Below are 12,483 nucleotides of genomic sequence, written 5' to 3'. Positions count from 1 at the left end.
TCAATCTTCTAACACGTGTAAATCATTTATTATTAATATTAAATTCCATAATAGCCTTCGATGGTTTAGATTTGGGAAATATCGTGTTCGCAGGTTTATTGCAATACGGAAAGATACAGTCGCACAGGCCGGTACTGCCTAAACTCGATCCGGATCTATGCAAACGCGGATCGTTATCGACGAGCTGTTTCAGGGCTGGCGACGGCCGCCTGGGCGAGCAGCCGGCCCTCACGTCTCTTCACGTGGCCTTTTTGAGGCTTCACAACAGAATAGCCACGAAACTCGCCGCGTTGAATGCCCACTGGAGCGACGAGAAACTATTTCAAGAATCCCGTCGAATCGTCGCCGCCGTTGTCCAGCATATCACTTATAGGGAATTCCTGCCCATTGTTCTCGGTAAAGGGTCACTTTTTCGATTAACCCTTTGAAACTTCGTTACGTATCTGTCGTTTCCAAGTCTGTGTATTTCCTTTTCTTAAACTCGGTTTATAAATTGTTTTCAAAGCTTTGAGAATTATTTTCGTCTACGGTTTCTCAAACACTTGAGGAATCGTTATGTTTTTAATACTACGTTATTAGTCGGTACCCGGAAAGTTTAAGAGATAGAGAAAAGTGGTTCGGAAATAGAAGCAGCTGCGATTGAAACATTCTAGGTCAAGACGTGATGAAAATATTCGACCTCGAGTTGCTGAAAAAAGGCTATTTCGATGGATACGACCCGGCTGTGAATCCGACTATAGCGAACGAGTTTTCCACGGCTGCCTACCGTTTCGGTCATTCCCTGGTGCAGAGCAGCTTCGTCCGGTACGACAGTAACCATCAGCCGATATTTAATAGTCAGTATTCATGGAACAAGATGCAATGAAACAACGCGGGTTGGCGGAATTGAAATATCCTTGACTCGTTCGTTTCGCAGACGTGTCGATCCACAACGAGTTGACCAATCCGGCAAATTTAGAGACAGCCGGATCGGTGGACCGTCTCCTTCTCGGTTTGATCAATCAACCGTCTCAAAGGAGAGATGAGCACGTGAGCGAAGAATTGACCAACCATTTGTTCCAAACTCCCAGCTTCCCCTTCGGGATGGATCTTGCTTCCATCAACATTCAACGAGGAAGGGATCACGGGATCCCGCCGTACGTCCAGTGGCGAGTGCCTTGCGGTTTGTCTCCCATAAGAAGCTTCGAGGATCTGGAAACCGCGATGCCACCGTCCACGGCGAGGAAATTTAAGTTGGTCTATTCGGCAGTAGAGGACATCGACTTGTTCACCGCGGGACTCGCGGAGAAGTCGGTGAAGGGCGGCTTAGTGGGCCCGACGTTCGCCTGTATAATCGGGCAGCAATTCAACAACCTGCGCCGCGGGGACAGGTTCTGGTACGAAAATTCCCAGCAGGAGAACAGCTTCACTCCCGGCCAGCTTCAGCAGATCAGACGAGTGACTCTGGCCCAGGTCCTCTGCACCACTATGGACGACATCGAGACCGTTCAACCTTTCGTCTTCTTAACCGCGGACACCTTGAAGAATCAGCGACTGCCTTGCAACGATCCGGTCGTTGGTCAACTCAATTTAGAATTCTGGGCGGAGGGATCGGCAGAGGTCAGAAGCAGGGCTGGTATTTTAGATCAAGTGAAGAAGAAGATCAGTATACCTGGTTTGACAACGCCGAAACCTGTTTCAACCACGGAGGAAGGCAAGTTCTTTTATCAGAGCATGGAACCACCGAAGGCGAGCGTGCTTCAGAAGAACAGGATCGTCGTGAAGAGACCCATCGGCACACCGGATAACGTCACTATAGTCGTACAAAATAACGCCATCAACTCGCCCGTGTTCGTGAACGACGCTATTCACGGGTCGATGATAAGGATAAATCCTTCGTTAAACCAAAAGGCACACCAGCCACCGATTCCCGAGGACTATCTGCCTGGTCCGAAACCCATTCCCACGACGCATCCTCTAGCGAGTATCAATCGCCCATATGCTTTCAGAGATCCGAACGACCCTAATCCTTTGCACCAAGGTTTCCTATCAGGTCACGTCGAAAACGACGTAATCTTTGAGCATCTGTCTGGGTCCAGTCCGAGACCAACGTTGTATACGTACTACACTAACTTCCAGAAGATGACGACGCAGAGGCCGCCGCACGAAGTGGACATGTACTTGGTGAACTATAAACCACAGGGTCAGGCGTCCAGACCAAATTCCTGGATCGAACCACAATATGAAAGCCAGTCTAAACCTCATTACGGTTCTTCAGAGAATCAGCACCTCAAACCTGTTTATGATGCTGAAAATGAACGATTCCAACATAACAGCCAGGGATATGGATCCCAAAATCATTTGCCATCTAGGCCTTCTTATATAGAAAATCGGCAACCCAGTGATAATCAAGAATATCAAAATCACAAATTTTCTAAACCTTTTAATACTCCACCGCATAGTAATCAAGGATACGGTACGAACACTTGGCAAAAAGTACAATATCAGCAATCGAGTTATAATAAAAAACAACAAGACGTCGTAAAAGATTCGGGAAACGGTTACACGACATGGTCTAGCGTGTCCCCTGATAAGAACACGATTGATAGGGTGACCGATCAGCAAATTTATTTAATCAGCCCCCCTTATCAGTCGAGTAACAAGCCTACGCAGACTGTTTCCACGTATCAGAGAGAACCTACCAAACCAAGCATCGATCACAACAGTTACATCAGCTCTTCTACGAGACCGAGCCTGAGTCAATTCGATAAAAATCCAAACATTTATGATAATCAACACGATTATGGCAACGCTTTCCATCAATCGACTCCCGTTTACAAGCCCGGTTATCAAACTAATCGATCACCGGAGGCTTATCAGACTCTCACGCGACCGAAACCGTCTAAGATTCACAGCGTGACTATCGTGACGGAACCATCGGAAACGATGAGTCAGGCTGAGATCGACAGAGTGGAGAATCGAGTCACCAGCGAAATTCCCAGGCCGTTGATTTCGCAGGCGGGCAACAACGGAGTGAGGAGGCCCGGTCAATACTATTACGAGAAAAATGTGTTACATCGGTACCCGGAAAGCCAGACAGAGAGGTACAATGGTGAAGAGAGGCATAAGCAGCTTAGCGACATTTCCTTAGAAAACCAATCCACCTTCAATAATGAAAGCAGCGCAGATATTGACGCAACCGTGAATCAAACGAGATACGCATTATCCGACAGTGCGGATGATGACGACGTCGATCGAGGTGTAGGCGAAACATTCTTGGGAAACGGTGCTCCGAGATACAGGTATTCTTTTATTACTCTCGCATAATCGCGTGTTCATTCTGCGCGCGTGTGCAGTTTTAAATTCGCTTTGCTGGCTTGCAGGTGATAACGATATCTTATATTAATTGCTATGTACATTAGATAACCGAATAGTTTATTAGGGATTGAACAAGATATTAATCTCTTTGTGCTTGTTTCGAGAAAGTTCAATAATAAAATTGCGTTGCAATTTATCACTGCCCGTACGAGGTATCCATTTGAAATACCGATTAATTATGTTTTATTTTTGAAATACTCGATTTCGATAAAATTGAAAATTTTATTATAGAGAAGTCTTGACCTACAGAAAGACAATCTTTTCTTTTCCCTCGTGTTTCAGAACGAGCCATTGGTTGAACCCACAAGAGGACTCGAGCTTGCCGTCAGCTCCGGAGGTGCCAAAAATTCCATCGGACAAAACCGCAGCAGCCAGAGAATTGCCTAAGCCCATTAAATTCAGATATCACGGTTCCTAAATCCTGTTATTCCTATCTTTTGCAATCCCAGATGATTCGTTTCAATTCTTTGTTAAATAATGACTCACGCGTATTTATTATTTCTTCGAATATTGTTCTTCGCCACGTACAAGGAATTACGATGTTTCGCAGCCTTGAGATTTAATCAGAGATAAGAGGTTGATAGTGCGACGTTATTTATGCATATACGATTCATTCGGATCGAACAATTGACCGCGCGTAGAGATGCCGTAGAGTCCAGGTGGGACGTAGCCTAGTTTTACGCCAATTTTAAACCGTATCTCTCTCCGCAGTGACTAGAACCACTCCGGGACTATTTTCAGACACGGCTTCGCCCGTGTCACTGCTTTTCATACACGCCACGTCTCGGCACCGTTAATTGCAATTCGCACCTGTACATTCATTAGGAAAAGAATAAACATTGAACCTCGTTAGCAGCCAAATAGAATAGTGAAAATAGTATGCTCAGCTCGTTATCAAATTGGCAAACAGAGTAATCATATTTTCATCGCACACGGATATTGTTAAACAGTATACATGATTAATTTCATTAATTTATCGCACAGATTAAGAATTATTCCGATTTATAGGCGAATCGGATATTTAACAGATTGACGTTTGCTTGTTTAATGATTTCTCAACACGGAGCGGACGGTCATTCCCGCGAATCTCGGATATGATTTATTTAAAGCGGACCGAGTAGACAAAGGAATGTTGGGAAAGTTTCCTGTCTCATCGCTGGGAAAAGAAGTTCCCAAGGAAGTTGTGTCCCGTGAACAAAGCCGCCTGAATTATTCGAAGAGCCAGCCGCGTTGTTTCGCGTCGCCGAGAAAATTCGGTCTTTAACATACCCTCGAGTAGACAACACGTCGAAGGAGACAGCAGTCGTTCAAGTTTCGAGCACTGCTGGCAAAAGTTTTTACCTCGGCTACGATAATCCTGAGAAAGATAGAAATCCCTCATTCCTTCGTCAAAAGTTTCAGTTTCTGCTCGGCGACCAAACAGGAGATCGATACCCTTTGGGATGCTGCAATTTTTCGTAGCAACATAAAAGAATCCGTTTCGTCGATGATAATGGAAATGACGTATTGAGAGGAGAGGTGGAAGATATGAATGGGAAAACTTCGCCTGGGGGGGCAGATCCCTGCAGCAGGTCGCTAGGCAGCAGTTTCCGGGTCACCAGAAAACAGGCAGCGGCCGATCGAAACGTAGTTTTCGATGCCACGACCTGGATCCAGTGTCCCTGCGGTTTGGCTGCGTGTTAACCGAATCCAACCGACGAGAAACTCGGTTACAAGCGAACCAGTATCGTTCGATCGTTTCAATATATTCGCCCGCGCAATATTTGCGTGTACCGAGCGTGGATAACGAAATCGTAGCGTAAGGGAATTGCGGCAATGTTTCCATCGTTTCGAAAGCGGTCGTTATTAAGTTCCACTCGCCAATACCGTGGAACTTTCCTCTTAATTACACCGATCACTTTTTGCCGGTAGACTCTCCCGCTTTTTTCTCTCCCGTCCGATTAAACTGGTCTTTAAAAGTGGACCTTTCTGTGAAAGCTTGGCCAGCCCGTTATGGGACGACACGAATAAAACTCGACTGCTTGTTATTGCATCTTGAAATTCTTTTTTCCCCGCTTCCTTTATCGGAAACATCTTTGTTTCGATATACTCCATGGAACATTTGACAGCACTGGAATTTATCGAAATTATAACTTAAGAATTTTATATCGCTAAAATGGCAAACTCCAACCAATATCTATTAAGACCACAAGATTGATTACATTTCATATCACCCAATCCAGGCAGGATTATTACACGAAATGGATAGGAAATCTCGTCACGTATTATTCCGTATGATGACAATTTATATAATTAATACCAATTTATAATTGGCAAGAAATTAAATAAATTGTCAAATCATTCACAGAGTTATACTGATTATCAAAACGTTATAGATTCTGATAAAATAAAGTAGTATAATTTATCACTAATAGGACAATGAGACTTCGGAGTTCAGACGAAAGTCATAATCTTCACCGTATGAACTATTATTATAGAAAGATTAAACAGTCTAAGAATGTTGTCTTGTTTGTTTGATTAAATTAATTACATTGTATTCGCGATGAAAGGAGAAGCAAGTTTTACACGGTGCAAGATACGCCACGATTCTCACGGCAATTTATAGTTGCTGCAGCTTTGCCTATAATTACCGCAGGAAAACAATCATCGTAAGAAAGGGCTTGTAACACTAGCTAATTAAGAATACGATCTTCTACGATGAAGTGACAAGGATACCGTTTCAAACTTGCGGGAATAATTCCGTCTCTGCGTTCATCTTCAGGATTGGAGAATGTAGACCAATCGCATTTGACCGCGAGGATCAACCTCCGTTCCAAACGTGAACGAAATAATTTTACATATTTAAGTAATTAGTGTCGTACTTTAATTATATTGACAGCTCGAAGGGAATTAATTGATATAAACATCCAGTGACATAGGTGAAGATTGAGGTGGAGGTCAGAATTAAAATGTTTCGATGAAATTGAGTAAGTAGGTTACATTTCAATTATAAAATACTGTGACACGAAGAACGATACAATTATAAATGAATTGTGTAGAGACGATTACAGATTAATAGATAATTTGTAGAAGGGACGTACAGATCTGTAAGATTACAGAAAATAGAATAGGAGAATAAGTATATTCGAGTGAGACATAAGAATAATTTCCGCACAAACAGTTGAATTCGAGATAGTTGTATCGAATTAAATAAACTAAAGAAATCGAGTGAGAAGACGAGGTCGTTGAACGATAGGAACGGGCGGACCGAGAACCAAGTGACACGGTGCGACGTGACGGGTTATGGTGGGGAGTTCGATTCCGCGTGCCGCCGGAACGGGCCGAACACGAACAGTCAGTTCGTAGCGGCGCGTCCCCGGCGCAGGTCGCTGAACAATGGTTGCGGTGTTACCTCGCGTATCTCGGCCAAACGCCGTTACGTTGTGTCACAATGGATTCGCGGTTCTCTGGCTGCTCGCCGTTTTACTGGTGTCCCGTGTTAACTGCGAGGAGTCGTTGTCGAATCGGATGCGTGGCATCAGCCAGGACCTCGACCGGCAGCTGAACGTGATAATGGCATCGCAGGCGTTGAACTACACGACGGTGAACACGTACGGGCTGCCCTACAACGCCACCACGAAGTTCGACCCCAAGGGCATGGGACAGCTGTACAACGTGACGAACATGTTCATCGACTTCGTGCAGAACAAGCAGGCGTATCCCGAGGGTGAGTCCACTCTTCCCGATTCTGTATCGCTTTATTTTGGACAGCGGCGACAGCAGTCAGAGATTGGTAGGGGTTAGGGACAGATTTTACCTTGGCGGCCTTGGTTACGCCCTGCACCGCGCGGTCTCGAAAATGGCCGGCCGCTTGTTGGTAAACAGACAGATCGCTGTCAAAAAACCGTCGCGGTAAAACTAAATCCATCGCGATATGCAGTGGAAGTACTTATAAACTGAGCATAGATATCTCGGAGAAGTATTCGATATCGTTGTGTCCTTTTAGATTGAAAATTGCGAATCTGTATAGATGTAGATTAATAAGATTATTTATTTTGTATCTGATATTGGAAAATCATTACATCCCATTCGAAATTGCTGCAGAAAAAATAAAATTTTATTGATTAATATTTGTAAAATTAAATTATTGAGAACAGTTCATTTAAACATTTTCATGCTCACTTTCGGAATTCTATGGATTTCGTTAATAGAGAAATTTGATAAGGGCTCGTGTTTACCATTGGCAAATTTCAGACTGGTCATCGGTTAGTACATATTTCGTTAATAAATTCGCAATGGTATATCAAACATATAAGAACGTTTATCTAATTTAATCGTATCTCCTGTGCTTCCGTAAGCGCGGATAGACACGAAATTCGTAGAAGGAAAGATTCCTTTTACGTTATGAAAAAGAAAACGTCTCACGTTCTTCCTATCATAAACGAACTTATTCGGTCCGTATTTGCCGCGTTTACGATTATTTTGCGATTTTCTCACAGGAGTGACAGAAAAAGGATATCACGATCCATAATCACACAGCAAACAACGTCACTGTGTTCATTTACGTGAAAATTTTGCCATTTCCGAATTTTCTGTTGGTAAATCCCGGATCTCTGAATTTCTTGACACTCCGTCTCGTTCCTGGATCGTGCAGATGCTCGAGGAGTTAAAATAATCAACAGCACATGAAACTGTGTCGATCGTAGAGGAAAAAAGACGATAACAGGCTGAACTATCCGGATCAATGACCCTTTCGTCGCGTTTAACATAGGAACAGGGCCCTGCAGCGCATCTATATCAATTCTAACAGGAAGTTGATAGCGGGCGAGCGTTCGTCATCGTCTAACACACTTTGACGTCGCGTTTCATTCAGCTCTTTTCCAATGCTTTTTCCCTCTATTCTCGTTCTCGTCAGACGTTCGCCGCTACCCTTCCGTTCCGGAAGAGCATCGACAAGGCAAAGAGAGCTGCCTGTCGATGATCCGTTTATTAAACCTGACAACAGCGACTCTCAATTTGCGTTTCGTTTGCTCCGAGTATCGATTAAAATGCCACCCAACCTCGGGAGCACCAACGAGTCCTGAATTTAAAATTAGTTCAGACAGATTTTCACGTTATAGTTTCAGTTTATACAAGCTTTCTGGTAGAACCATTTTGCTTCGAATCCTAGTCTTTAATCAATATCAATTGGTTTTAAAAATTGATCGTCTTCATGTCTCTTGATTTCCTTGCATTAATAAGACGTATTTTAAAGCCCATCTTAGTGATTGAAAAAAATGATTGACTCGATTCAGGCCATTTTAACATCACGCCTACGATAATACACACACAGTCTCTGCTGAAATTATAGCTGCAATTGATAAAGATTGATCGATAGCCTTACTTACACCGGACGCTAGATTTCTTACTCGCCGATCGAGGATGTCGATTCGTGCGCAGATTTATGCTGGCACGTGAGAGTCGTCCGTTGTATAGCCACTCGGTCGAGTCGCAGAAATTATGATAGCGCGGATCCACGCTCGAATCGCTTCCAGGCTAGAAGCAGCCGATTTTCTGTTTAATAGTTCGTGACGAGTGTCTCCCCTGGTACGCGACTCGCGGCCGCCTTTTTAATGTATATTTATCCACTGGAAGCGGGTTAACGAGCGCGCGAATTATGCATACGTGGCGACGCGCGGTACACAAATTTTTGAACACCTGAATTTTCTAATATTTAATTCCGGGCAAATGCTGAGCGTGCAACTGTGTAGACAGCTGAGAGGACGTTGCAGATGTTCTTAATTAAAATATGTGAACACGCTGTTTAAAGACGTGGACTCCGATAGCGATAAGGCAGAAGGTTAATGTTATCCACAAAATTAATAAGAATTATAATGTGTAAAACCGAAATTATAACAATAATAATTTAAATATCTCTTTATTAATTAATGTAGTATAAAAAATGCAATTCGATTTCAAGACGTGTTTATTTGTCAGTTTCTTGGTTCCAGATTTTGTTAACTGTCCGAATACTCGGTACACGGTTTCGCAGATACCTTTTATCGTTTTGGTAGGGACAAATGGATCAGAAGTTTTATTGGCCAGGCAGAGATGCTTCTATTACTTCCGCGCCATGTGCAATTGCGTTTTATTAGCAGTTATTGTTTCATGAGCCAGGCGACCGACGTTTTGTCTTCGCTTATTTTTTTTTCGCAATTTCTTGAGACTTTCCAGTGACCTTCCGTTATTGCAGATGACCGATTCCTTCTGTCACGTTCTAAATCCAACTCGTCGAGTAATTTGCTTTTGTGTCTATCGGAATAGACGAATCGACGCTTTCGAATCCCACGTGTATTGTTTTCATAATTGGACTCGTTTTCTTTGTTATTGAATGTTTAAAACGACGATCAAAGTTATCAGTCGTTTAAAACGACGATCAAAGTTATCAGCAACTTACAAAGTAATGACTATAAAGAAATATGTAATTACTAAATTAAATGACGAATTTTATTATTTTCAAAAAAATAGAGAATTTTATCGAAAATAATTGAGCATCCTTGTGGTATTGATTTCAATTCCAGCTCGACGTAGTGTATTATGAGCTACTAAAACCGACTGAAACAATCACAGGCGATCCGTATCGAAAACAATTAATGCGTTTGAGCCGAGCATTGAAAGACAAACGGTCGTAATACATCGATAGACACGATAAAGTGATTTTGCAGCATGACAACGCTCGACCACATGTTGCAAAACAGGTCAAAACATACTTAAAAATGCTCAAATGGGAAGTCCTATCCCATCCGCCGAATTCTCCAGACGTTGCTCCCTCTGACTATCATTTGTTTCCATCAATGGCACACGGCCTGACTGACCAGCACTTCCGTTCCTATGAAAAAGTAAAAAATTGGATCGATTCGAGGATCGCCTCAAAAGATGATCAGTTTTTTTGACTCGGGATTCGTCCGCTGTCCGAAAGATGGGACAAAGTAGTGGCCAGCGATGGACAATACTTTGAATCGTAAATGTAACCACTTTTGACGAATTTTAATATCTTCAAAAAAATAGAGAATTTTATCGAAAATAATTGAGCATCCTCGTGGTATTGATTTCAATTCCGTATTATTTATTATTTCGGAATATTCACGACTCTGTATTTGATAGGACTAGCTCGGCGTAGTGTATTATGAGCTACTAAAACCGACTGAAACAATCACAGGCGATCCGTATCGAAAACAATTAATGCGTTTGAGCCGAGCATTGAAAGACAAACGGTCGTAATACATCGATAGACACGATAAAGTGATTTTGCAGCATGACAACGCTCGACCACATGTTGCAAAACAGGTCAAAACATACTTAAAAATGCTCAAATGGGAAGTCCTATCCCATCCGCCGAATTCTCCAGACGTTGCTCCCTCTGACTATCATTTGTTTCCATCAATGGCACACGGCCTGACTGACCAGCACTTCCGTTCCTATGAAAAAGTAAAAAATTGGATCGATTCGAGGATCGCCTCAAAAGATGATCAGTTTTTTTGACTCGGGATTCGTCCGCTGTCCGAAAGATGGGACAAAGTAGTGGCCAGCGATGGACAATACTTTGAATCGTAAATGTAACCACTTTTTCATAACAAAGCCTCGATTAAAAAAAAAAAAAAACGGTGGAAGTAAAGAAGGCAAACCTATATAATAACATAGTTCGTATGTTATAGTATGGATTTGTTGGTATTCACGTTGTGTATTATAGTTGTAGACTCATTTTTGTCTTCAGATAATGTTCTAGTGTTTATATCAATATTTGCTGCAGTGATTAGATCGTTACAGAGAACTCGAGCAAATTCATTTATCTGGAATCATAAGTCGACCTGTTTTACTAACTATGCCAGAAGTCGAACAAGTTACTATTCAATATTTGTACCCAGAACTCTGATAAGTTCGCCACCCTTACAATTCCTGGTTTCTCGTTCGTTTGAAATTATTTAATCCTCATCCGTATTTCTACTGACTTAATTCATACATAGAAGAATTATACTATAATAATTTTGGAAAATACATATTTCGGAACAAAAATTTTAACCAACCCTCAGATATTAACGTATGAATTTTTTTTGAGAATTATTTGTGAATTTAGTACAAGGAGCCTGTAATGTGTTGTTGTTAATGTTTGCCGCGTGCCATTTACCGAGTTCCTCGTTGTTTCGATTTTAATTTCGGCGGTCTCCGGTCGCTCGCAATTTATCTTTGATAACGGTCTATCGAAATTCCTGGGGCTTCAATCTGTTGCCGGTCGCACCGTGCGGAGCTAAAAATGAGAGAAAGTTCCGGCCGGTTCGTTCGGAAATGCGCGACGTGCAGAGAGCCGGGATGAAAAGTTGTTGGGGTGATTTATACACGAGCCGCGCCGCTGATGCGATGCAGACCTCGATATGCAACGTACGCCGGGCCGAGAATTGGAAATTTTCTGTGACTCCAATGCGAGACGTGATATTCGAAATTCTGTTTAAAATTATCTACTTAAAAATAGTTCCCCGGGGGGCGCACAATTAGTAGATTAGAGATTTGGTAATCTCATCTCGGAGTGGCTGGCTACAATTAGATAAAATGTCGATAAGCCACTTTTAAAACTGTTTAGATTAGAGGGGAAATTATGCAACTCAATTTGCAGCTTGCCAATTATTCGTTTACCTTTTCGAACTTCTCTCGTTTATCTATCTCGACTATCTGATAGTCACTATCCTATCGTCTGAGTCGTTTAAACGATAAAATTACATGGAAAAAATAGTTCGATTAGAGAAAATATGATTACTTTTTCATTGAATGGTGATTGATAAGATTCTTCGATTCCATTGAGAAAAGATCAGTACTTGTACTGTAGAAGGTTACTAATTACTCATTTATGTTTATCGATTTTAATCAATGGATATAAAGAACTTTGATTAAAAGTTTCGACAGACAGAATGATTCATGTATTTGCACTCATTGTAAACAATTCTTCAGAAGTATTGTTAAGAATTCTTTAAACAAATAATACAGCGTATACAGGGTGATCAGTGGAAATTACTGTTTTCTATTTTTTGCAAATACACCTAAATTAAGATAAAAGTTGTGTTACGATATTTAATAAATTCATCTTGAAATCCTGTAGCTGATGTAAAACGATTGTAT

General features: G+C 42.0%; 2 protein-coding genes across 13 annotated transcripts in view; both read left to right on the top strand.

The window, feature by feature from the left end:
* Window positions 1-5,384, top strand: part of LOC108629732 (uncharacterized) — a 13,040-nt gene extending 7,656 nt beyond the window's left edge. Inside the window, exons 8-11 of the mRNA XM_026817558.1 lie at window positions 94-396; window positions 654-836; window positions 917-3,281; window positions 3,640-5,384. Of these exons, the coding sequence (XP_026673359.1) occupies window positions 94-396; window positions 654-836; window positions 917-3,281; window positions 3,640-3,775 (2,987 nt within the window). The 3' untranslated portion in view covers window positions 3,776-5,384. The remainder of the gene's footprint in view (window positions 1-93; window positions 397-653; window positions 837-916; window positions 3,282-3,639) is intronic.
* A 1,298-nt stretch (window positions 5,385-6,682) lies between these two features.
* Window positions 6,683-12,483, top strand: part of LOC108629769 (prominin-like protein) — a 49,469-nt gene continuing 43,668 nt past the window's right edge. For all 12 annotated transcript variants that reach the window (XR_001916858.2, XR_003389768.1, XM_018032627.2 and 9 more), the window contains exon 1: window positions 6,683-7,063. Coding sequence is in view for 10 of the 12 variants with exons in the window: in XM_018032627.2 (XP_017888116.1) it covers window positions 6,733-7,063 (331 nt within the window). In the remaining 2 variants the exon portion in view is untranslated. The remainder of the gene's footprint in view (window positions 7,064-12,483) is intronic.

This window comes from Ceratina calcarata, unplaced genomic scaffold, assembly GCF_001652005.2.
Source record: "Ceratina calcarata isolate Rehan_Ccalc_2016 unplaced genomic scaffold, ASM165200v1 scaffold586.2, whole genome shotgun sequence".
In the NCBI taxonomy this organism is placed as follows: Eukaryota; Metazoa; Arthropoda; class Insecta; order Hymenoptera; family Apidae; genus Ceratina; species Ceratina calcarata.
The sequence above is the reverse complement of the archived record's forward strand: the minus strand, read 5'-3'. Positions and strand labels throughout refer to the sequence as shown.